Source organism: Musca domestica, unplaced genomic scaffold, assembly GCF_030504385.1.
Source record: "Musca domestica strain aabys unplaced genomic scaffold, Musca_domestica.polishedcontigs.V.1.1 26, whole genome shotgun sequence".
Lineage (NCBI taxonomy): Eukaryota > Metazoa > Arthropoda > Insecta > Diptera > Muscidae > Musca > Musca domestica.
The window spans coordinates 10,789,278-10,817,248 of record NW_026712283.1 but is presented as its reverse complement, the minus strand read 5'-3'; the positions used below and the strand labels follow the sequence as shown (position 1 = coordinate 10,817,248).

The 27,971-nt window shown below is 34.5% G+C and overlaps 2 protein-coding genes across 5 annotated transcripts in view; one reads left to right on the top strand and one right to left on the bottom strand.

Moving 5' to 3' along the window:
* Positions 1-27,971, bottom strand: part of LOC101893694 (rab3 GTPase-activating protein catalytic subunit) — an 80,872-nt gene continuing 52,901 nt past the window's right edge. The window contains exons 3-6 of the mRNA XM_059123969.1: positions 1,347-1,783; positions 1,044-1,282; positions 846-971; positions 1-780 (exon numbers count right to left, since the gene is read on the bottom strand). Coding sequence (XP_058979952.1) covers positions 169-780; positions 846-971; positions 1,044-1,282; positions 1,347-1,783 — 1,414 coding nt within the window. The 3' untranslated portion in view covers positions 1-168. The remainder of the gene's footprint in view (positions 781-845; positions 972-1,043; positions 1,283-1,346; positions 1,784-27,971) is intronic.
* Positions 1-27,971, top strand: part of LOC101896747 (leucine-rich repeat and fibronectin type-III domain-containing protein 3) — a 399,938-nt gene that overhangs the window by 338,728 nt on the left and 33,239 nt on the right. The gene's annotated exons all lie outside the window — the stretch shown is intronic.

Sequence of the window (27,971 nt, the reverse complement as noted above, 5' to 3'; positions counted from 1 at the left end):
ATTGTGACCATACACCGAAAGATTATAGAAATATTTATTGGATTAAAAATAGAAAACATTACAAATTTTTACAAAGACTTATAGAGAATTCGGATAAACATTATGAAATACTTTAAAACGCGAAATACCCTACACCAGAATATAAAAACTTTAGAGAAATTTCGAATCTTAATCCAAAAACGTGGTGTTTTCGGTGAATGCCCCACACAGGCGTAGTTTTTCGCCCGTTACAATGGCGCGCAAAAACTGGGGCATTAAATAGTTGGAGAAACCAGCTTGCGGCTGCTGCTGGTCCTTCGCCTCCACATCCTTGGGGCTCTCATCGGCAACTAAACCCTCACCCAAACGTATTACATAGTCTTTACTCATTAGCTTCTCGCGCATATCGCCTATGAATAGAGATTGCAAGACTTGCTCCACAACGCCACCATCATGATCCTCCGCGGCATTCACAATATTACAATGGCCATTATTTTTTAATATTTCACAGAATTTCGAATGTAATTTCGCCTTTGGTAGACCATTCACACCCGGCAAACATTCAAAACATTTGTAATGATAGTAGTCCCTTTCCAATTGTTCGATTTTCTTCAGCAGTGGCTGGGGATTGGGTAGCTGAAGAGTGTATTTGTTTTCATTGATTTTGGGCGCCTCCGAGCTGCTGGGGCTGGGTAAGGCCTCAACAAGTTCTATGTCACGTGAAAAACGACTTAGGTCGGCTAGGATTTCATCCAAGGTTTCGGTGAACAGTTCCAGGACTTGGGTGTTAGCGAAAATGTCCTGGAAGGGTAAAAATAATTTTAGAATTTATTTTTTGGAAATATATTCATGAAATGAATAATTACCTTCAATTTGAGTATGGAGCTATGCAAAAGTGGCACAATGGTCAGGCCAAAAATTTCTCCCAAATTACGAGATTCCAAGTAGTTGAGGATTTTGTAGCCCTCCAGGGTGTCATCGAATAGGCGTTTCTGAAAAAAAATTAAAAAAAAAATAATTGTTTAATTTAATGCCTTTATAAATCATTCTACATCCATACATACCTGACGTGCTGCTGGCACCGGCTTGGCCTGTTCCCACACCTTTTGCCATGTATTGCCGGCAGCCTGCATGCGGGCACTGAGTTTATGACCCGTCTCCTGCGTTTCCTCATTCCAATATTCTTCCCAATCGTTGGGACTGAACCAACGTATAAAGTCCTCAAAACCGGCCTTGGGATTGGCCGCCTTAAAGGCTTCGGCATCCGAGACCACAGTGGAACACATCAAATCGGTTATGAATTCTGGCAAGGACAAATAATTAAATTATTTATTTGTTAAAATTTTTTTCAAAGACGAATGCCTTACCCGAATCTGAACCCATTTTCAGCATGACATCCGATGCATCCTGCAATTGATCCTCGGTCTTGGGTGCCAAATCCTGGGTAACTGGTACATACAAATACTCATCGCTGCCAATTAGTTTTAGATTTTTGAAACGGCGCAAACGTCCTTCTGCCTTCAAGGGATTTTTCGAATTGTCCTCTTTTGGTTTTGCCACCTCAGTCGGGTCATCGCTATCTTCTTCGGTCAGATCATAAAACTCCTCATTGGTGTCATCATCCTCATCGTCGTCATCATCATCATCGTCAGTAACCAATTCAACCGTATGCATGGCCATGCCACCTTCCGTTTTAGCAGCAATGCCCTTTTCACGCTGCAAGCGTTTCTCAATGCACACATTGAGCATTTGCAGCTTTTGATGTAGCAGACAGGTTCGAGTATCTGGCAGGCCAGGAGCAACTCTGGAAGGGAGAAAAAATGAGCAATCAATTGAAATGGAGAATGGGATATTCGTTTTAAAAGTATTAAGGATAATTTTAGTAAAAGGGCATAGGTTCCGTGAAAATATAATTTTTTCTTGAATGTACGAGGTCGGCTTAGCCGGTCGGTTAAAATTGAAAAAGTTGCATCAAATCTTCTCTGTAAAGGATGCATGTCCTTCTTAGTAAAATTATCCCTCATAATAAATGCTTTTATTTCGATTTTTTAAAGAATTTTCGGACCTCACAGCCCCATTTTTAAAGGGACCCTCAGGTCCCTTTATTTATAGGTCTTCAGTTCTCTCTATAGGTCTTCAATTTTTTAAAGAACTTATAGCCTCTCAAGGAGAATTAGCAGCAACATTTTTCCAAGGATCTTCAGGCCTAAATGTCGATTTTTCAAGGATCTTAAGGGACCTTCAGGCCTCGCAACGTAATTTTGTACTGGTTTTTCTAGGGACCTTCAGTTATCAAGGTGCTTCAGGCTGACTTCAAGGGCCTTAAGGTCTCACAAGGTGATTTGGCATGAAATTTTTTTCCAAGGACCTTCAGGTTTCATCGTGGACCATCAGATTTCACAATGTAAATTTGCAGCAATTTTTTTTTCAAGGACCTTAGGTCTCATCCTGATTTTTTTTAAGTATTTTCAGGCCTCCCAAAGCAAATTTGCACGTTTTTTTCAAGAACATTGAGGTCTCTCAACGTAAATTTGCACGATTTTTTGCAAGGCCACAACTTGTATTTTTTTAGGGATCTTTAGGCCTGCTAACGTAAATTTTCAGAAAATAGTTTCCAAGGACCTTTAGGTCACTTAAGAGATTTTTTTTTAAATGAAGCACTCAATTTCTTCCCAATGAGCTTGAGCCCTCGACGTGGAATTTTTCAATGACTTCAGACCTTTCAACGTAAATCTGGAAATTTTTTTCGACGACCTTCAAGCATCTCAACGTAAATTTTCGTACCTCAGTTCTCATGGTGGATTTTTCCAAGGATCTTCTAGGGTCTTTGGGTATCTCAACATAAATTCACAGGCATGTCTTTCTTAGGACCTTCAGAGCTCACTGTGGATTTCCTCAGGGGTTTTCAGGCGTCTCAAAGTAAATTTGCAGCAATTTTTTGCGAAGAACCTTCAGAACTCAACCTGGATTTTTCAAGGAGCTTCAAGTTTCTTTAGGTCTCTTAACGCAATTTTAAAGGAAATACTTTTCCTGGACCATTAGGCCTCCACGTGGGTTTCTTCAGAGGCTTTCAAGCCTCTCGGACCTTCTCAATTCCAAGGACCTTAAGGCCTCACCGAGGATTTTTTCAGGAATTTTCAAGGACATTCAAGCCTTTTAACGTTGTTTTGCACTTTAGACCTCAACGTGTACTTTTTCAAGTATCTTTAAGGACCCTCAACCCTCTCAAGGATCTTCGAGTTTCTTTAGGTCTCTTAACGCAAATTTGCGGAAAATACTTTCCCAGGACCCTCAGGCCTCCCCGTTGGTTTTGTCAGAGGCTTTCAAGTCTGTCGATGTACATTTGCACAATTTTTTTCCAAGGACTTTCAGACCTCAACCAATTTTTTTTCATGTACCTTCAGGCCTTCCAACATAAATTTGCAAGAAATTATTTATAAGGACCCCTCAGATTTCAACGTATATATTTTCCAAGGACTTTCGCAGCATAAGATTTCTCAAAATTTTCTCCAACGACCTTTAGGCTTTACTATGAGGCATTTTCAAGGACCTTTTGGACTCCCAACGTAGGTTTGCACAATTTTTATTCCCAGGATCTCCAAGCCTCCACGTGGATTTTTTCAAAGATCTTCATGCTTCTCAACGTAAATTTGCACGAATTTTCTTCCAATGACCTATAGGCCACAATGTGGATTATTTCAAGGACCTTCAGGCTTAAAATTGAAAAGAAATTCTGTCCTTCAGTCCTCATCTTGGATTTTTTAAGGATCTTCAGGCCTCTTTACGTAAATTTTCTGGAAATATTTATCCCAGGACCTGCAGATAACTTAACGTGGATCTTTTTCAAGGATCTGTAGACCTCTCTTTATGGATTTTTAGGAAATATGATTTCAAGGACCTTCAAGCGAATCTACTTATAGTCGCAGAATTTATTTTTTTTTTCATTAACTTCGATTTTTAGGAAATATTTTTCTAGGAATCTTCGGGACTCTCAAGCATTTTTTTTCAAGGACCGATGTCCCTTTAGTAAGAAAATGTTCAGGGATCTTTGGGACTATAAAACATTTTCAAGCATCTGCATATGGATTTGTAGTAAATATTTTTTTACGGAACTTCAGTCCTCTCTCCACGTCAATTTTTTAAGGATATTCAGGACTCAGTTTGTGGAATCTTCGGGCCTCAATATGGATTTGTAGAAAATATTTTTTCAAGGGTTTAAACACCTCTCAAATGTATTTTTTTCAAGGATCGTTTGGTCTCTAAATTTTGATACGTAAGAAATATTTGAGTATCTTCAGGCATGCCAACCTGGTTTTTTACATGAATTTGAAGGAAATATTTGATTCACGAATTCCTTTTTAAATATCCTCTATTTTTTTTTTTTCTTCATGCCTCTCCGCTTGGGATTTAGGAAATATTTTTGCGTGGATCTTCAGACCTCTCAATTTTGATTTTTTATTTTTTTTTTTCGAAATTCGGACTTTTTTTAGGAATCTTGGGGCCTCAGCATAGATTTGTAGAATTTTAAGTTCTTCAGGTCTCTCAATTGGAAACATTTTTTCAGGGATCTTTAGGCCTCTGAATATGCATTTAAAGGAAGTGTTTGTCTAGTATTTTCAGGCACCCCATTTTGATTTTTTAAAAGATAATTAGAACCGAGGACCTCAACGTCGATTTGTTCGAAATGCTTTTTAAGGACCTTTAATGTAGAAATGTAGGATTTTTTATTAAAATCTTCAGGTCTCAAGTATAAAATATTTATAAGGATCTTCGGCCCTCTTACCCTGGTTTTCTAGTAAATATTTTACTTAGAGATTTTAGGATTTTTGAAAAAATCACGGGCCTCCCAACTTTGCCAAAATGTCTGAAGATCCTTTGTCAGACCTCTTAGGGAAAATTTTGTTTTAAATATTTTTTATTCAAGGTCTTTCAGACCTCTCTCTCTCTCCTTCCCTCATACATTTCTCCTCATTGTCCAATTGTTTCTTCAACTTTTTTAAATTGATAAATTCGAACCCTGTTATAACTTTATCAATGGCTGCTCGGCTCCGAATGGGAAAACACAGCAACACATTGCCGGAAAATCTACAGACAAGCATCATATTGGATAAAACTGACCACAATATTTATGTACAATCAATGTGAATGGACGAACGAATGACCGACCAACCGACCGACTGAATGAATGAACAAATGAATAAAAAATGTAAATACATATTTCAGAAGGCTCGATGAAAGGGTACAAAGGATGGATGTGTGTGTATGTGTGTGTGTGTGCTTGTGCTAGTGTGAATCATTGAATCAATACAGTTAATGAATTCATTTGAATCTCGGCCAGCAAAAAAAAAGGTTACAATCCTGGGTGGAAAATATTGCAAGAGGGAGAAATGAAGAAAAAATGAAACATTATTGCTCGATGTGTTTTCAGCATGTATGTGTGTGTATGTACATGTGTTGCATAGCTTATAATCTTCTTGAAGTGGTTTTTCTCTCTCTGTCTGTCTGTTTGTCGGCCATCAGAAATTCGTTTCATTGTTGAGATGATCAGAGGACTAAAGTCAATTAATTGGAAACAATCATTCAGACAAAAATGCCATTAAAATTGATTCATTCATGCAAACCATAGTCTCCCAATGATGCAGTTCATCATCATCATTAGTTGTTGTTGTTTTTGTCATCATAAGTGTGATGGTGTTGGTCTTACTTCTTTGGTGAAGACAGGAGAAAATCTAGGCAATCATTAAATTGAAGATATTTCATTGAAGGTGTGAGTACTAAACAGAGGAAATTTTGGATAAAATTTTACCAAACAATTGAGATCTGTAAATAATGAAAATCTTGGAGAACTTTTCTTTTCGTAGGTACCTAAACAATTTTCAATTTTATCAAGTAGAACCTGCTTTAAATACGATGGATTTTCAAAAATGGTCCTGAATAAATTAATAAATAATTTAATGGATATTTTATTAATCAGCTTTGATCATTTGTCCGAGTAAACTTGGACCAATATCAAAGTGTCCTCAAGAGGAACAATGGAGCATTTTTTTTTCCTGCGAGAACATAGACACACAATATTTTTTTAAAAAGGTCATAATCCCATTTTCATTGTGGACCTGGACCACATTTTTCAGAAAAATATTTTAAATATTATTTGAAGGAGTTCTTGAAAGTACCCATCATTTTAAAGATTTTTCAGGGAAGACCAGGGAAGAGGACAAGTATTGGCAATTTTTTTAACAAGGTCTTCTACCAACTGTTTTTCAAGGAAAATCCAAAGGAATGTGGACACATTTCATTAATTTCTGGAAGAGAACGTGATATTATATTGACAAATTTACGAAGAAGTTCAGGACTCTTTTGTCAAAGAGAGCGTGACTATAAAAAGTCACTCTTTTTAAGGAAGTCCAGGACATGTATTGTCATTCTCTCATAGTATGGAGGTTTTATTAAAAGAGATCCGCAAATATTTAAAATGTTTCGAGGATGACCTTTTTACTTTGACTTTTTTTATACCCTCAGCCAATTTTTCGAAAAGTCCAGGATTCTTGTCAAAGAGAGCGTGAAATAAAAATTCACCTTTTTAAGGGAAGTCCAGGACATGTATTGGCATTCTTTCATGGTATGTAGGAATTATTAAGAGAGATATTTAAAATGTTTCGAGGATGATCTTTTCACGTTGACTTTTTTTATAACTTCAGCCACATGGCTAGAGAGGGTTTGATACGGCCAAAGCGAGCCTCATCGAAATAACAGTTTTAGACCCTAGGTCTCTTTGGACCATATCCATTTCAGGACATTTGGAGTCAATCTAGTGATGTCCGTTCGTCCGTCTGTCTGTCTCGTGGTTGATACCCACGATAACTCTCGAAGGAAGTATCCGATTCCGTCCAAACTTGGTACATCGTTATATTATTATCAAACTTCGATCGAATTCGGAGATTGGCTATGTCGGTCCACTCCTTCTGGTACCTCCCCAACAAAACGTCGACATTTAAAAAAATATATATTTTTCTAAACAAAAAGAGAAAGGATAATCCGATTTTCCAAAGAATATTTTGTAAGTGCCAAAATCATTTGGATTTCTTAACAATACAGGACGTGAATCTTTTAAAGAATATTTTTTTTCACAGGACCAACAGGAGATGGATTTTTTAAAGAATATTTTTTCGTGGATTTGTTAAAGAATATTTTTTCACAGGACCAATAGGACGTGGAATTTTTTAAAGAATATTTTTTTCACAGGACCAACAGGACGTGGATTTTTTAAAGAATATTTTTTTCACAGGACCAACAGGACGTGGAATTTTTTAAAAATACTTTTTCAAGGACCAACAGAAGTATTAAAGAATATTTTTCCAAGGACCTACAGGACCTGGATTTTTTAAATAATATTTTTTTCGAGAACCAACAGCACATGTCTTTTTTAGGGTATAATTTCTTTTCATAGGATTAAAAGAGCGTGAAATTTACAAAAAATATTTTACTGCACAGAAAGTTAAAGTTTTTATTTACCCAAGGTCTGGCGTTCAAAATGGAAAATGGAATCGGTCCACTCCATCCAGAACATCACCCACAAAAGGTCAAAATTTTCAAAAAATATTTTCTGCATAGAAAGAGAAAAGATAATCCGACTCTAACTTAGCAATTATTAATATTTGCGTTAGTGCTAGGTCCTGTGGGAAAATGGAAAATATCGGTCTACTCCATCAAGTACATCCCCCACAAAAGGTCAAAATTTTGAATATTTATGAGGCTCATAAAACGCGAAATTAACATCTAATTCCATTCAGACTTGACACATCCCAATATTTCCATCAACACAATATCAGATGTGAAGATGAAATATGTCGAGCCATTCCTTCTGGTACCTCCCCCACAAAGGGCCTAAGTTTTGAATAACCAAAACGATTATAAAATCCGCAATAAGCATCCGGTTCTCTTCGTATTTCATATATCCCATTATTTCTACTCTACACAAAGGGTCAAAGTTTTGAATAACTAAAGCGATTATAAAATCCGTTTATTTTGGATTTTATAATCGCTCCGGTTTTCTTGATATTTCACACATCCCATTATTCCTTATATTATTATAAGATCTGCTGTGAAAATAGGATATATCGGTCCACTCCTTCTAGTACCTTCCACACAGAGGGTCAACATTTTTATTATTCATGAAGCTCATAAAACGGGAAATTAACATCCGATTCAATTCAGTCTTGGAATAACTCAATATTTCTATTAACACAGAAGAAGTCAACATATATTTAAATAATGGAACATTGGCTGAGGGTATACATCTGTCGACAAAACCGACCATTTACTTTATTTTGATTTACTTTGTATGGTGAATATTTTTTTCAACGCCTTAAAACTTAAAACTCCTCGTTTTAAAAATAGTCATTTAGAATTCTTAAGATCCTAGAAAAATTACGTAGAAACCCCTAGACGTCCTTCAAGTTTTTTAACTCTACTTTTCAAACAAACTCTACTCTTCATTGAACAAATTTACAATATAGCTCCATAATATTTTACAGTATATCACCATATATTTGATTACCATAAAGTTTTAGATTACCATTACATTATCCAAAATTTGAATTTCTATCTTTCATGGTGTGTTCTTGTTTTTGGCGGTTTCCCTATTTGTTTGTGGAATTGAAACTCAAATAAGGTAAACCGCCAATACAAAATCAATCCAAACAAATATGTGCCATAGATAGTGTTTCCAAAAAAAAAATAGAAATCATATCCATTTACCACCAACATTATCACTGAACGGTTGGCTGGCAGGCAATCAACGTTTACCACAATCATTTCGTATGCTACAATGCTGTACGTACCCCTTTCCCTTTGCCACTCCTATTCAGCAATCAAAAAATAGGCTTGAATTTCAATTTTTTTTTTTTTGGTAAATCGAGAATATTCTCTTTCTCTCTGCTTCTCCTGCATATTGAACGATTTCGGGACAATCTAACGCTTCATTTGCCAGGAAAAAATTTCATTTAGTTTTTAATTGTTTTGCTTGTGGTTAGATGCTCATTGTGTCATGCTGACGCCCAGTGATGGTTCTGCTGATGATGATGTGGATGAGGATGATGATGGTGGCCATGGCGTTTAGCAATGATAATGGTATGTGTGGTGGAAATGTAGAGAACGAAAAAAAAACCGAATTGAAATGAAATGGTTTTTGAGGCCGAAATTCTTAAATACAAAATTCACAATTGGAGATGGATGTGTGTCTGTGTGAAAATGTGTTAGAATTTGAATATAGGGTCAGAGTTGCCATATTGAATTTTGAAATAACTTGGAATGAGAATTATACTCTTTGTATCGAAGATATTCAAGAATCTCCGAGGACCTTGGACAAAAGACCAATAAATTTGGATTTATGTTTTTTTAGATAATATTTGAATTGTTTCTAGAATATTTCTTCCAGGACTAATGGTTCTGAACTTTTTAGAAGAATATACAGGACCAGCATAACCGGTATTTTTTAAAGAATATTTTTTCAAGGATCAATAAACGTAGATTTTTGAAGAATATTTTTTTACCGGACCAACATTACGTAGATTTTTTAATGAATATTTTATCAAGAACCAATAGGACTTAGATTTTTTAAAAAATATTCTTTCAAAAACCAACAGAAACGTGGAAATATTTTTTCAAGGCCCAACAGAAACTTGGATTTTTTTAAGAAATATTTTTTCAAGGCCCAACCGAAAGGTGGATTTTTTTAAGAAATATTTTTTCTAGGCCCAACAGAAACGGGAATTTTTTAAGAATTGTTTTTTCAAGGCCCAACAGAAGCGTGGATTTTTGTAAGAAAATTTTTCAAGGCCCAACAGAAACGTGGATTTTTCTAAGAAAAATTTTTCAAGGACCAACAGAAACGTGATTTTTTTTAAGAAATATTTTTCAAGGACCAACAGTAACGTGATTTTTTAAGAAATATTTTTTCAAGGCCCAACAGAAACGTGGATTTTTCTAAGAAATATTTTTTCAAGGACCAAGAGAAACGTGGATTTTTTAAGAATTGTTTTTTCAAGGACCAACAAAAACGTGGATTTTTCTAAGAAATATTTTTTCAATATTTTCAAGGACCAACAGAAACGTGGATTTTTTTAAGAAATATTTTTTCAAGGCCCAACAGAAACTTGAATTTTTTTAAGAAATATTTTTTCAAGTCCTAAAGAAACGAGGAGTTTTTTAAGAAATATTTTTTCAAGGCCCAACAGAAACGTGGATTTTTTAAAGAAATATTTTTTCAAGGCCCAACAGAAACGTGGATTTTTTAAGAAATATTTTTTCAAGGACCTACAAAAACGTGGATTTTTAAGAAATATTTTTTCAAGGACCTACAAAAACGTGGATTTTTAAGAAATACTTTTTTCAAAGACCAACAGAAACGTGGATTTTTTTAAGAAATATTTTTTCAAAGACTAACAGTAACGTGGTTTTGTTAAGAAATATTTTTTCAAGGCCCAACAGAAGCGTGGATTTTTTTAAGAAATATTTTTTCAAGGCCCAACAGAAACGTGGATTTTTCTAAGAAATATTTTTTCAAGGCCCAACAGAAACTTGGATTTTTTAAGAAATATTTTTTCAAGGCCCAACAGAAACGTGAATTTTTTTTAAGAAATATTTTTTCAAGGAACAACAGAAACGTGTTTTTTTAAGAAATATTTTTTCAAGGACCAACAGAAACGTGGTTTTTTAAGAAATATTTTTTCAAGGAACAACAGAAACGTGTTTTTTTTAAGAAATGTTTTTTCAAGGCCCAACAGAAACGTTGATTTTTTAAGAAATATTTTTTCAAGGACGTGAAATTTTTAAATAATTTTTAAGGCCAAAAATGGAATCAGATGCCATTTTGCGATTTATGAGCTCCATGATTATTCAAAATTTTTACCCGTTGTGGGGGAGGTACCAGAAGAAGAGAACCGATATATTCTACCTTCACACCAGGTCTTTTGTTGATAAAAATACTTTTTAAGTTGTTAAAGAATAATTGTCCAATGACTGAATTTCTTTACAGAATATTTGTTCGAGCCCCAATAATTCTGTTTTTTTTTTTTTAAGAAATATATTTTCAAGAACCATGATCCTGTGGAAGGCCTTCCTTCCATAGAAAACGTGTTAAATGTCCATCGTTGTTTTTTTTTTTTTTCTTTTAATCTCCTTGAAATTTGACACCCACAACAACAACACCCCGAGAAAGTTATTTTTATTTACGGCCTAACGGGGTAACATTAAAAGCTGCAAACACCTTTCCAAACAATTGAAATTTCCATTAAAAATTCCTTTGAAATTACCTCGAGGCATGGCGAAAAAACAATTTTCTCCTCAGCTAATTAAGAAGGTACGTTAGGCTTTGGAAATTTTATTTTCAAAAATAAACGAATGACTTGGTTCATTTGTTAAACTTTTCTTACGAAATTAAATAAAAATGTTTCCATATGATGTTGTCACATCTCATTTGAAAAATCTCAAAATGACTTAATTCATCTTCGCGCAAAAATGCCGACACACAGTAAAGGTACAAAGTTTGTTTCTTTTGATGCTTCTCCGCCGGGTTTCCTTGACAACATCTGTTTGCTTTCCTGTTCAAGCGGCAAGATATCCTGAAGATATGGCATAGTGACAACATTATGCGCTCGCACACATACATGCCAGCACACACACACACCCATACTACTCCTGCCTATCATGATGTTAAGCAGTGCCATTCTAATTGGATTAATTGCTGGGCCCCCCATAGAAAGAGCGGAGCGAGAGAGACGTCACATCACACAGCATGACATAGTTCATTGAGTTCATTACCGTATGGAAAATGAGCGACAAATGTTTTCTCCTTTAACATTCCAAGCACACACACACACACTGTGAGCTGTTTAGAACAACAAACAAAAAATGTTAATTTGTGACAAGGTTTCGTTTTAAAATTAAGACTTTGGCCGTCCTACGGCTCCATAAACGTCTTAATCACTTGGAATTTGTGTTGCCATTTTTGGTAGCTAATTTGCCAAGTAAAACGTTAATATCAGCTGTGAAAAAAGGCAAACGGGTGCTGCTGGTGTTGTTTGTTTCCGTCATGGGAAACGGAAATGACGTCAGTGAAGATAAACACACACACACACGAAAGAAAGGGGGTAATGAATCTTAATGGGATTTGAATGAAGGAACGTTAGGAAAATTAAAAATCAAAGTTGATTTAAGACAGCTCTTAAAAAAATATTTAAAAGGAATCCACGATTTTATATTGCAAAAAAAAAAAAAAATGTTGAAAAAAACTAAAACTTTTGAAAAAGTTTAAAAAATCCAATTTTCGATAACCTTTCAAAAAATTGTTAAGTCCAAAAATTTGAGTAGGAATTGGAAACAGGCACTATTTACTCCCAAGGCACTATTTACTCCCTAAATAAGAAAATAGTGCCTTTTTGTGGGGGAGGTACCAGAAGGAGTGGTTTCTTCTATCCCTTCTTCGTACCAAAAGTTGTGTCAATAGAAAATTGAGGATGTGCGAAATTTGAAGACCCACGGACTTTTATTTCACATTTTATAAGAGTTGCAATTATTCAAAATTTTGACCGCTTGTGACATAGGTACATGATGGAGTGAGCCAATGTCCATTTTCTCACCTAATCTAGCAATGATAAATAACATTTTGATTTACAAAATTTGTCCCAAATTGCATGACCGTTTTTCTTGCATTAATTTCTGTTAAAACTTTTGACCTTTTTGGAGGGAGGTGGCCAGAAGTAATGGGCCGACATTGCCAATCTCCGAACTCGATCTAAGTTTGGGCCAAATCGAACGTATACCCCTAGATCGACTCCATATGTCCTGAAACTGATTTGTTCCAAACGTCTATTTTAAACCATTCGGAATATTTTAAAATAATTTGGAATTTGGAATATTGAGATACAAAACTACAACAAAGTTCAACGCCTTAATTTTTACATTTTTTTTTAAACTTTATTGAATGAAAGCAAAAAATATCGGAAATAACATCAAATTTTAGAATAATTTTAGATTTGTTCGAATTGGTCAGCCTTGGCACGAATTATGGCCTTCAAACGGCCAATAAAACCGTCACACGCTGCCCGAATGTTGCTCCGTGATATTTTAACCCATTTCAGGCGAAGCGCTTGCTTGAGGTGATCGACACTTTGGTATTCTTTAGTGCCAACCTTGCTTTCCAAAATACTCCAGACACAATAGTCCAACGGATTGGTATCCGGAGATTTTGGTGGCCATTGTGCGCTGGAAATGAAGCGAGGAACCTCATTTTGTAACCATTCTTGGGTGGCGCGTGCTGAGTGCGATGGTGCCGAGTCCCGTTGGAATGTCCAAGGTATGCGGGCAAAATGTTTTCGTGCCCAAGGCTTTAATACACCCTCCAGAATATCTTCGCGCGACCATATTCGGCATTTATTCTGATGCCACGGTCGATTAATACGAGCGGAGAGCGACCATCGGCTGTTATGGCGGGTCACACCATCACCATGGCCAGCGCTTGAGTTCTGGTGGCTGTTATTGAGGCCCACACCATCACCATGGCAAGAGCTTGAGTTCTGGTGGCCAACCAAAGGTGCACATTTTCAGCTGATCTCTTTGGCAAGTAAACACGATAATTTCGTTTGTTTAAAAACTGCTGGACAATGAATGTGTTCTCATCGGAGAAAACCAAATTCGACAGTTCACCACTTTCGGTCAAGCGAAGCAACACTTATAGCTCTTTTGAGTCTATTTTCTTTCTGTTGCGGTGTAAGTTCTTGCACTTTTTGGAATTTCAATGGCTTTACCCCGAACTCATTTTTCAATATTTGCCAAATGGGATGTTGCGATATATTCAGCTCACGATCCATTTTTCGGCCACTGCGATGCGGGTTTCGATCAAGTCGCTTCTGTACTTTTCGAACCATTTCTGCTGATGTTGCTATTCCCTTCCGTCCACTTCCTTGACGTCGGGCTACGCTACCAGTATCACGGTAACAAGCGATGGCACGAGACACAAAAGATGTATTCACATTTAAATGCTGGAGTGCTTGTGGTTGCGATAGCCACTTGTGGTTTTCCAGCCAAATATAAAGAAATCACACTATCACGCCTGAATTTCATCACGAATAACATTGTTTCTGGAAAATTCGCACCAAAATGCTTTTGTTCGCTTGTAAACAATATAATGAGCTGTCACTGAAATAATTGTAACAGCTGTCGGACGAGTGGCTTAGAAATGACAGCAGTCTGAAGTTGGTTGCAGTTTTTTATACCCTCCACCATACTATGGAGGGTATATTAATTTTATTCATTCCGTTTGTAACTCCTCGAAATACTCATGTCAGACCCAACAAAGTATATATATTCTTGATCAACGTAAAATTCTAAGACGATTTAGCCATGTCCGTCTGTCTGTCTCTCTGTGTGTCTATCTGTCTGTTGTAATCACGCTATCTTTCGAACAAATTGAGATAGAAGGCTAAAATTTTGCACACATGATTTTAGCGACATTATTCACCGGAATTGTTTCAAATTTGGCATTTGAAATTCATAATGGATACTACAGCCTAAGACAGGAAATAATCTGTGTAGGTCCACGTCTTCATATAGCCCCTATATAACGGTACCCCCCGATATTCGGTATTTTGATGATTTTAGCGACATTATTTACCGGAATCGTTTCATATTTGGCATTTGAAGTTCGTATTAGATACTGCAGCATAAAACAGTAAATGGGCCATGTAGGTCCACGTCTTCGTATAGCCCCCATAAAACAGTACCTCCCTATATTCGGTATTTTGATGATTTTATTGACATTATTCACCGGAATTGTTTCAAATTTGGTATTTGAGATTCGTAAGGGATACTACAGCCTATGACAGAAAATTGTCTGTGCAGGTCCACGTCTTCGTATAGACCCCAAATAACGGTACCTCCCAAAATTCAGTATTTTGATGATTTTAGCTATTCTAAAATAGATTTTTCTTCAAGTTTCGCATTTAAATATTGTAATAACTTATGACAAAAGTTGCCTATGCAGGTCCACGTCGTCGTACAGGCATTCGTAATTTTTATGATTTTAAGAGAATTTTTCACGGATTTTTTTTTTTTTTTTTTTTTTTTTTTTTTTTGGAAATTGCCAAATTTGTACCATATGGTGGAGTTTATTATTCGTCCGGGTCGAACTTACAGCTTTTTTACTTGTTTTATCTCATAATGTGTACCCTCTCTAGCCATATGACTGAGGTTATAAAAATGCTTATATTTTTGTTGATGTTCTTGGGCCTTCTAAACACATTTTTTTGAAACGAAAATATAATTTTGTTTTTTATAGATTTTTCTTAATTGCCAGTACATTCTCCAGTCCAGTCCTCTTCTGCTCAGCGGCCTTTTTCATTGCCTCCTTTTGAATGAACAAAATTTTTACATTCATTCTTAAAACATTCTCATCATCTGGTATTCAAATGCAAATAGTTTCTAAATTGAAATAGCCTTAAAGATTTTCTTGTTTTTTCCCTGATGCTTCCTAATGGTAATTTCCTCTTATTTAGTTCTGTATTATTAGAAGTTTTGCCCTCCCTTCCTCCATATGGCATTTCAATGCAAATAATTTCTAAATTGAAATACCCAACCAAAAAAAAAAACGGATGTGGATTTTTAATTGAATAATTTTTCTCATTACGAAATTTTTCATTTGTTTGTCCTGCTGCAACGATGTGCTTATTTTTGGGTATTTCCAGCTAATGATAACAGCTAGTGTGGTCTACGATGAAAAACAAGAACTGGAATCAAGTTTTATTATTGCTTTCATGTCACGATTTTACCTTGTAACATGTGGAGACTCCTCTCTCTCTCTCTTCCACTGTAGTTTCATGTACCCTCACCATGGCAGGGCGAAAAGTAACTATTTGGTTGCAAAACAAAATAAATCTTACCCTTTAATACCAGCCATGCTGGTTGCATTTCGCAAAGGACTCTATCACGCCGCGACCGAGATTTAATGGCTGAGAAATTAAAAAATACAAAAAAAATCTCATGTTCGAATCAGTGAAGCTTAAATATGATTTTCACTTATGTTCGGGTATAAAATTGCATTACAGGCCGGCTTAAGTGAAGTGAGTTTTATTTCTTTTTCTGATTTTTTCATAAAATCTACTGTGTGAAGGGCCATTTATGAAACAAGTAAAAAAACGAGAGGAGGAGGAAACGAGGAAAAATTCAACTTAATTACAGCAAACCATGGAGAGGGTATTTTAAGGTATTTGTTGCAAATGTGTTTGGAGTATTGGGCCTTAGACTCTTGGCATAATTCTTCATACATATTTTTAATCGGCAACGGCATGTGAAATCTTTCAACTTGGCCTATGACTTCCAACAAATTGTTCTCCTTCTTCTTCTTCTTCCTCGTTGCCTGACTGCAACTCACCGTCATCCTTGAATTACATCAACTTCTTAATTTCAAAAAGGAATTTTTATTCTTCCACCTCCTTCCCAAGTTAAAAGCATTTAAATAGCAACAATTTTTTTTTTTTAACATAATTATATTCATAATCACGAAATTATATTTCGCTTTGGGCAAAATGGAGGCACTGGAAAGGAATCGCTTATAAATTACTTGAAAGAAACCCATTCTGGAAATATTTCAACGTTAATTAAGAGAGTTTTTCTAGGAAATATTATGGGCTCTCCAGTAAAAGTTAAAGTTAATAAATCATGCACTTTTTATGAGAGTCAACTTTTTTCAATGGGAGAGTGAGCTCCACATTGGTTTGTCTCGCTAGGACTAATTTTGCCTCGGAATTGAAGAGAGTTGTAATTGTCGTTACCTAATTCAGATTTAGCTTAATCGGTTGTTTAAAAACAAATTATCTTTGAAGGTTACGAGTCTTACAATACATTATTTAATAATTCACAAACGGCTCTCAACTGACTAACCGGTCTCACACTCACTCGTATTTATAGGTTCTCATATAGTCGCTCTTTTTTTAAAGGTCGTCCTCTGTCCTCCTCGGGGACGTTCTACAATATTCCAACAATATGGCAAACACGTTCATTCGTCAACAAACATACATCCATAAAAAACCCAATGCATGTAAATCAACAAAAGGGGCAGTAATTATAAATACGAGTATGTAAGACAGAGAGAGAGAGAGAGAATTTCACAATAGTACATATATATAAAGTTAAGGCTGATGCATAAAGAAAGAAATATGGACAAGATATTGAGCTTTTCTTCAACATCCATGGAGGATATGTTTAGAATTTATCTCAAAGGATCGTCGTGAATAGGATATTTCTGTTTTTTTTTTTTTTTTTTTTTTTTTTTTTTTTTGAGAATTGTGCCTTTTTGTTTTATTTTCTTTTTTTTTTTTTTGTGAAATTTTCTTTAAGGACAATATTAAGTTTTTTAAGACTTTTACTTCAAGGACGATCCTGGATTTTTCTTTAAGGTCCGAAGACTAATAATTCCACATATTTAGGGACCAACATAATGTGTATTTTTTTAAGATCTTTTCGGCCCAAAGACTTTGTAAAAAAATTCTCTGTGGATTTTTGAGATTTGAAGGACTTGCATGGGACATGGAATTTTGAGACATTTTTTTCGCTAAAAAAACTGTCGAAGAATTTGTAAAAAATTCTCTGTGGATTTTTAGGATTTTGAGGGCTTGCATAGGACATGATTTTCATTTTGATACATTGTTTTTTCAAGGCCCAGAAAATTAAAAAAAGAATAAATTTTAAAGATTTTTTAAATATCAATAAAGTTAGACATTTAAACATAAAAATTAATTATAAAAGTAGATTATTAAAGAATTTCGGGAACCAATGTGAATTTTATTTTTAAAAAAATTGAAAAATATTTATTGAGGCATTCGTAAGGAATTTTAAGGAGGACCAATAAACTTAAAATTTTTATATATTTTTATACCCTAAGCTATATGGATACAGAGGGTACATATCATTTGATACGGCCAAAACGTGCCTCATCGAAATAAAGGTCTTAAACCCTATGTCTCTTTGGACCAAATCCGTTTCCGGATATTCGGAGTCGATCTAGCGATGTCCGTCCGCCCATCTGTCTGTCTGGCTGGTGCGCACGATAACTCTCGAAGGGAGTATCCGATTTGCTACAAACTTGGTACATCGTAATATTATTATCAAACTTAGATTCAGTTCGTAGATGGACTATATCGGTCCACTGCTTTTGGTACATGCCCTACAAAAGGTCGAATTTTTCAACAAAAATATTTTGTTGAAATAATCCGATTTTGCTCCACCTTTGCAAATCCAAATATTTGCATCAGCGCTAGGTCAGGAGCGCAAATTGGCAATATCGCTCCACTGTCTCTGGTACATCCCTCACAAAATGTCAACATTTTCAAAAAAATATTTAACTGCACAGAAAGTGAAAGGATAGTTCTATTTTGCAAATCCTAATATTGGCATCAGTGCTAGGTAAGGTGCCAAAATGGACAATATCGACACACTCCATCAAAAACCTCCCCCACAAAGGGTTAAAATTTTGAATAATTACAACTTTCATAAAATGTGATGTAAGAGTCCGATTGTCTACAAATTTAACACATCCAAATATTTTTATTAACCTAAGATCTGGTGTTAAGATGGAATATATCGCTCCACTCCTTCTGGTGCCTCCCCACAAAGATGCAAGATTTTGAATACCTTATCAGGTCATAAAACGCGAAATTAACATAGGATTCCATTCAGACTTGGCGCATCTGAATATTTCTATTAACATATGATCTGTTTAAAGATGGTAGAGATCGGACCATACCTTCTGGCACCTCCCTCACAAAGGGTCAAAATTTTCACTACCCAAAACGTTTATAAAATCCGAAAAATAAGCATACGGTTCTCTTTATATTTCAAACATCCCATTATTTCTACCAACACATGATCTGCTGTGAAGATGGAATCTATCGGTCCACTCTATCACTTAGCTCATAAAAAACGATATTATTTCATTCACACTTGATACATATCAACATTTCCATCAACACAAGATATGTTATAAAGATGGTACGAATCGGACCTTACCTTCTGGCACCTCTCCCGAAAAGGGTCAAAGTTTTAAATAACCAAAACTATTATAAAATCCGAAATAAACATCCGGTTCTCTTCATATTTCACACATCCTATTATTTCTACTAACACAAGATCTGCTGTGAAGATGGGAGATATCGGTCCACTCCTTCCGGTACCTCCCCCACAAAGGGTCAGCATTTTGAATACCCATGAAACTCATAAAACGCCAAATGAACACTCGATTTCATTCAGACATGGTACATCTCAATAATTCCATCAACACAAGATCTGTTTTAAAGAGAGTACGGATCGGACCATTTCTTCTGGTACCTCCCCCACAAAGGGACAACGTTTTGAATAACCAAAACTTTTATAAAATCCGAAATAGGCATAATGTTCTCTTTATATTTTACACATCCCATTATTTCCACTAACAAAAGATCTGTTGCAAAGATCCGATTCCATTTAGATGTGGTGTATTTCAATATTTCCATCAATATAAGATCTGTTATAAAGATGGACATCCAAAAATTTTTGCTGATGCAAGATCTGTTGTGAAGATGGCACATATTTGCGAACCCTTGTTGGTACCTTACCCACAAAGGGTCACAATTTTCAATATTTTTTGAACATATGTCATATAAAGTGAAGGAAGTAGTCGATATAGCCCAAATCTGGCACGTTGTAATATTTTCATCTTAGGTCGGATACGAATTGGTCAATATTGACCAACTGCTTCGGAACCTCCCCCATAAATGGTAAACAGTTTGAATAATCATAACTCAAGGCTGGGGATATAAATCTGTCGACGAAACCGACTGATACTATTTTACTTGTTTTTTTTTTTTTTTTTTTTTTTTTTTTTTGATATTTAGATAAATTTAGATAAATTTCGAGAATCTCATTTCTAAGATTTTCATCAGAATACGTGCTGGTACTTTGTTTTCTCTTATAGACTTCTTACTGACCTTAGTTAATAATAAGAAATTAATTTACGAGCTTAGAAATTAAATTTGCCACACGATTTACGACCACTCCGACAAAATGACAGAGGAAGTCTACAACATCGTCTTCAGCAGTTAATTATTATTTATTTTGCAAACGGTAATGTTGGGCCCCGAAGTTCATTGAACTGTTAATTATGTTATGCCCATATGCGTGGGGACCCACCACCGCCACCTCCAAACAAACCCTTACTCAATTAAAATATTAATACCAAATAATACAAATCATTGATTAAAAAAAAACTGACTAATAGTTATGAATGAAGCACCGGAATGTGTCTTCCTCCAGCCAACCAGACAAATGGTGTTTGGCCATAGGCAAGTCATTATCACCGACACCACCACCACCAACACCCACACCCGCCTTGCCAATTATTCAGACATTTAAGCTTTCGAAAAAAGAGAGAAAGAATAACTGTAGTATTTTTATGCTTTAACACCATAAAAATCTCCGCCACATGACCAAAAAAAACACCATTCCAAACGACACGAAACTCATTGATATGCGTAACATGGAGAAGACCCTCTCCGACTCAGTTCCCTGTCCACAAGCAAAATTGGTAGCCAGCAAATCCAATCGCCTGGCCAGAAGTTATGATGACCAAGTGATGTTAGCACGAAATAGAAACATGAATATTGTATGACATGGAGAAGAAGAAGCTGGAGCTGAAGAGAGGTTGAATTTAATTTGTCTACCATTCTAGCGTTTAAACTGTGAACATTGTACGTGAGCGTTTTTGTGATTGTGGGCAAATGTTGAGAAAACCTGGGGAAATTAGTTAAACTCTTTGATATTATAAAATAACTGAAATTTTCCAGGAAAACTAAGGCAGAGTCCTTAAAATATGAGTTATGGACCAAAATTGGGAATTTAAAAAAATTAAAAATATATATTTTAAGAACCGTTCAAGTCTTATATATATTTTTTAATACTAAAATTGTGAAAAAATTTAACACAATTTTGGAAAAAATAAGGAAATATTTTGAAAACAAAAACAGGTGAATTTAAAAAAAAAATATTTTTTTAAAACTTATTATTATATAACGTATAGGATTGGTGGCCTTCATTCGTGGATTTTTTGAAACATTAGTATCTGGCGACCTATCACACATTTTTTTTTTTTCAAAAATACTTAAAGACCTACCTGTTGTACTTTTGAACTTTTATTTTTTTAAGAATTACAAATCTCATGATCGGCTTTTCATAAATATTTTTTATGGATTAATAGATTTTAAATATTTTTTTTACTTTCTTTTAAGAAAAAAACATTTTTAAAAAAGTTTAAATTATTAAAAAATATTTTAAAGTAAATATTTATTCGCGAATTAAAAATTTTTTGAATACCCTACCACCATTTGAAACGAATTTGGCAATATTCAAAATAATAAAATGCGTTAAAAATTCTGTTAAAATCTTAAAAAATACCGAATGTAGGCGTTATATTAGGGTCTATATGATGACGTGGACCTGCATAGGCAACTTTTGTCATAAGCCATTAGAATATTCAAATGCGAAACTTGAAAAAAAAAATCGGTGAATAATGTAGCTAAAATCATCAAAATACCGAATATATGGAGATACCGTTATATTGGGGCTATACGAAGACGTGGACCTGCAAAGACAATTTTCTGTCATAGGCAAGAGTATCTATTGCGAACTTTAAATACCAAATTTGAAACAATTGCGGTGAATAATGTCGCTTAAATCATCAAAATAGCGGATATCGGGAATTACCGTTATATGGGGCTATACGAAGACGTGGACCTGCACAGACAATTTTCTGTCTTAGACTGTACTATCCATTACGAACTTCAAATACCAAATTTGAAACATTTCATAATGTCGCTTAAATCACCAAAATACCGAAAAAAGGGAGGTGCCAATATATGGGGGCTATGCCAAAACGTGAACCTACATGACCCATTTTCAATACCAAAAGCCCTGCAGACATAATGCACATTTGAGTAAAATTATATCAACCTACTTCATTTCGTTCGGAAGCTAGAGTGATTTTTTCCGACGGACGGATATCACTTAATCGACATAGAATTTTATGCTGGTCAAAAATATATATATTTTGTGGGGACTAAAATGTATATTTCGAGGTGTTACAAACGGATGACAAACTTAATATACCCTCCATAGATACCATTAGTAATTTAAATACCAAATTTCATAATTGTATCTCTATCCCATCACCCAATACCAAATTTAGTACTATTTAGTAGTTTTCGTACAATCATAGTACACATTTCCAAAACCACCTCCCAGGCGACACATGGACAGCGACCCTAATAACACATTTCAGATCAATCGAAAATACCAACGGAGACCTTAATATCAATTCTGAGGATTCCAGCCCTATCCGTTCACCTAATACCAAGTTTAGTACAATTAAGTACTTTTCGTACAAATACAGTACATATTTCCGGAACCATTTCCACATCTCAATTTCAGATACCAACATACCCCATATCAATATCAATATTGAGAACTCCAGCCCTACCCTACCTATCCAGTATCGAATTTTGTACCATTTAGTACTTCTCGTACAAATAGTGTACACAATTACAAAACCACCTGCATATCTTACTTTCAGATACCAACAGAGACCTCAAACCTATCCCTTCACCCTATACCAAATTTTGTACCATTTAGTATTTTTCGTATAAGTATGGTACACAGTTCCATATCTTAACCACAGACACCAAGAGAGACATCAATATTAAATTTCATGATTTCAGCTCTATTCCTTTAGCAAAAACCAAAATGTAGTACTATTTGGTACTTTTTGTACAATTATAGTACACATTTCCGAATCCAATTCCATATCTTAATTCCAGATACCGACAGAGATTCAATTTAAGAAATTCAACCCTATCGCTTCACCCAGTACCGAATTTTCTACCTTTCAGTAATCTTTGAACAATTATAGTACACTTTTTCGAAACCATCTCCACACTGTCCAGGCTACACATGAACAGCTATAAGCTACTTTTCATACAAATATAGTACAAATTTCGAAAACCACCTCCATGTCTTAACCACAGACACCAACAGTGACGTCTACATAAAATTTCAGTATTACAGCTCTTTTCCTGTACCCAATACCGAAATGTATCAAATTTGGTACCAGTTAGTTGTTTTTGGACAAATTTCCAAAATCACCTCTTTATCGTAAAACTTATAACCAACAGCGACACCAAAACAAAATTTCAGCTTCATCCGTTCACCCTAAACCAAACTTTTCCAAATTTAGTACTATTTAGTATAATTCGTACACTTAGTACACATTTCCAAAACCACCTTTCTATATCAAACTTACTTTTCAAACTTGATTCTCACACCAGAAGATTAGTACCATTTTAGAACTTTCGTAACTTTAAAGCTCGAATTTCCAAAACCCTTTGGTACATCTGTCATGCAATGTAGCAGTGACTCTCCTTCCAAATTTCAGAATTCTAGCTCATTACGATTGCTTCATGAAAAATATTCAATTTTTAGTATATTTTAGTACATTTCGTAGCCTTTTAGTACGAATTTGCATAAATCCAGCCTTATCAGAATATCCCTCGTGCAAAATTTCAAGATTCTATTTTTAGCCGTTTTGTCTGGTATTTGATTCTCGGTCAGTCAATTAGTCAGCTATTTCGCTACTCTTTGTATAAACAACCCCAGTTGTAGCCCTTTAGTGCCTTGGACTTTTTCCTAGAAAAAAATCAGATTTAATTCTCCGCCGTTCCTTCAAAAATGAGAGCTAACAACTCAGGTGGTTCCTGAGAGAAATTAAAAAAATCAAGTTTGTGGTTCTGTTCTTCCCTAAAAGGCGGACTAGAGCTCAATCCGTTCATAAAGAAAACTTTTCAGAAAATCCACGTTTAAAGCTCTGTCTATCATTGACTCTTATATATTGACCAGTTTGGAGGTGCAAATTTATAGGTCTATTAGTACTTTTCTAAATATGCGAATATTAAAGTTTTTTTTTTTTTGGTCTAAAAAATTTAAAAAAAATTAGTGTCCAGTCAAAATTTTCTAATAGATTCTATGCTGGGGCTTTTTATTCCTAAAAAAAGTTGTAAAAATTCAAGGCCGGTATAATCCTTGAAGTAAAAAAATATATGAAGGTCCCAAACCATTAAAAATTCATTGACAATATTTTCTCAAATCAATTGATTAAATAAATTTTCTTAAAAATCAACGATTAAACCTCCGCTATAATAATCCTTAAAGATCCACACAAAAAAATCCGCATCTAGCTTTGTTCTCCATTACCCTGGCCAGCTGTAACTGACGTTTATGTCCGAAATTTCCCCATCAATCTTTTTTGGTGTCATGTTATTATTATTATTTGCATCTAAATATCCATTTGTGGCTATAATTGTCTTTGGGGCCATTAACTGTGTCTTGGCCACAGAGCAGCAGAACATCCATCAAAAAATGCTAGACAAAAAAGAAAACACAGAAAAAGGAGAAATGGAAAACTAGTTTCTCACTTCCTCCCGCATGGCATCCCCCACAGCAACAACAACGAAACAAAAATATATTCATATATTGTTGTTGTTTACAAAGTTAATTGTTGTTTTTATTGTTATTAAACATTTTGAACATGACACAAACAAACAAGCAGACATACGCCCCCGTGTCCATGTGCTCAGCCCCCTAGAAACACACTCTCTGAACCAAATCTATCTGAAATGCTAAACTGGAAAAAACAAAAAAAAACACAACACCAACAACATGACAATGGCATTGACCATTTCCCAAAGGCAAATTTTCTTCTTGTTGTTGGGTTTATTTTTTGGTCGCCGGGTTTGGTTTGTTGTCAAAGGTCATGTTGTTGTGGGTCGTCACCGCATAATCCCTTAGCACCGAGGGGCTACAAATTTTGCCCATCATTTGTAGTTTTTCCTCGCTCGCTTCTTTCTTTTGGCCAGCAATTTGTTATTGTCATGATTGTGGGTGAGTGGGTGGAGGTGGTGGGCGTGGGCGTGGGCGTTCCGCTGTTTGTTTTTTGCCCTGCAAACCATTTAAATTGCATTTCCACAAATAAAACATAAAAACCAAAAGGGAAAAATGAAAATTTTGTTTCTAACTTTATTTTGTTTTGCCATTGAAGTTTTGGCCGAAGCTGCTCTCCATCTGGTCGCTGTGACGACAATTACATATGCAATACAACAACAAACAGCCCTTTGGCCCTCTGTGACAAATGGTCTGTTAGGTTCTAACTGGACAGCAAACAAAAAACAAACAAAAAGCCTGTCCAGCTGAAAATGTCCGGCAGAGGATATGCTGGAAATTGTATTGCACTGCCAGCTACAGTGGGAATTTTTCATAGAGAGATTTGCATAAGACTTGAAAGTGTATAAATGAGTGTGGTATCAAGTTGTAAGGTTCCACTGTTTCATGTTATTTTTTTTCACAGATCCATGTTTTTGCTCTGTGGCCTACAGAAACAACACCATTGTGAATACTTGTGAATAACTGAACTTGAACATTTAACAATAATTTAGTTTTGTGTTTTGTACTATTTTTTTCCTATTTAAATAAAAACAAAAAATACCAAAATAGTCAACAATTATTCGTAAATGGTTTTGTGACACATGTAAACTTTGTTTACAAAACAGATATTTCAAAGGCAATTTTTTCATAGTTTTTAAATTTTATATTTTTAAGAAGAAAAAAAAACTTTTTTTAGACAATGTTTTATTAAAGTGGCAAATACTTAAAAAACAATATTTTTCGTCTGTATCCAAAAAGATATTTTTTATAAAAATCCACGACTATTCTTGATGGTTGCAAAAATATTTTTAAAAAATTCCACGACTATTGTTGATGGTTGAAAAATATTTTAAAAAAAAAATCCACGACTATAGTTGATGGTTGCAAAAATATTTTTAAAAAATTCAACGACTATTGTTGATGGTTAAAAAAATATTTTTAAAAAAATCCACGAATATTGTTGTTGTCGTAAAATATTTAAAAAAAAATCCACAAGGTTGTTGATGGTTGAAAAATATTTTTTAAAAAATCCATGACTATTGTTGATGGTTGAAAAAATATTAAAAAAAAAATCCACGACTATTTTTGATGTTTGAAAATATATTAAAAAAAATTCCACGACTATTGTTGATGGTTGAAAAAATATTTTTAAAAAAATTCGCGACTGTTGCTGTTGGTTGAAAAAATATAAAAAAATTCCACGACTATTGTTGATGGTTGAAAAAATATTTTTAAAAAACCCACGACGATTGTTGATGGTTGCAAAAATATTTTTTATAAAATCCACAACAATTGTTGATGGTTGAAAAATTGTTTTTAAAAAAACCGCAACTATTGTTGGTATTTGAAAAAAATATCCTTGAAAAAATATTTTCAAAAATAAATAAATATTTTTAAATATTATCGACGTCTAATAGTCCTTGAAACAATATCTTTCAAAAATCCACGACTGATAGTTCGTTGAAAAAATATTTTTTAAAAAATCACCAAAATGCATAGTCCTTGACAAAATGTAATTTTTTTCGATCTATGAATTTTGATGCGAATATGATGCGAAATATATCTTTCAAAAATCCACGAATCCTCACCGTCTGATAGTCTTTAAAAAATATTTTTAAATATCATCGACGTCTAATAGTCCTCGAAAAAATTTCTTTCAAAAATCCACGACTGATAGTCATTTAAAAAAATATTATATATTTCACTGAAAAAATATTTTTAAAAATCCTCGGCGTCTGATAGTCCTTGAAAATATATCTTTCAAAATCCACGACGTCTGATAGTCCTTCCAATAAATATAAAAAAAAAATCACACAACGTATAGTCCTTGAAAATATATTTTTTTAAAGTCAAGAATAACTCATAGTCTTTAAATATATATTCTTGAAGAAATTAACGAACATTAATTATATTTAAAACCATATTTTTAATAAATCCACGAAAATGTATAATCAGTGAAAAATAGTTTTAAAAATTCATTTTGAATCCACGAACATGGACAGTGCAAGAAATATTTTAAATAAATCATTAAATATTTTGTTGAAAAATAATTTTGCCTTATTATCCTATAACAATTTAAAATTTTTCCTAACTTTATATCTGTACTACAAATACATATCTACTTACCCAGAAATATGTCTGTGTTGGTGTATTACTTTTATGTTGTCACTTATTGACAAATGAAAATTGCTTTTTGTTTTGACAGTCTGGCTAAAAGCGACATTTTGCCACTGAAACAACCAAAGACCAGAGCCAGAGCACTTAATGTTCGACAAACACTTTAAAAAGCTTGTAAACTTTGGCCGTACACACACACCATTATGGGGGCCATGGGCCATCGACAATTGACAATTGTAAATAAACCAAATGACTTTATCACTTTCCCACAACCCTCCCAACTCACTCCAAAAATTGGAGACATTTTTATTTCCAATACTTGCAACATAAAGATAACTAGATGTTCGTCTTGATGTCCGCATGTGTATGGTCAATTTATTGCTGCATTGTCGCGTGGCTTGGGAGCCATAAGTCGGTAAAAGGGATATTGAAAGGATGATAATCATCATGCACTTGACCATAGATATAAACATTTTTAGGGTGGGGAAGAGGTGAGAGAGATAGTGGCAATATGTGTTTGGAGACAGTGGTCGAGTTACCAGCACGACTATTGTTGATGCCTGAAAAATATTTTTAAACAATCCACGACTATTTCTGAGGCTTAAAAAATATTTTTAAAAAATCCAGCTTGAAAAAATATTTATAAAAATCCACGACCATTGTTGATGCTTGAAAAATTATTTTTAAAAAATCCACGACTGTTGTTGATGCTTGAAAAAAGATTTTAAAAAATTCACAGCTATTGTTGACGCTTGAAAAAATATTTTTAAAATATCCACAACTGTTGTTGATGTTTGAAAAAAAATTTAAAAAAAAATCCACGG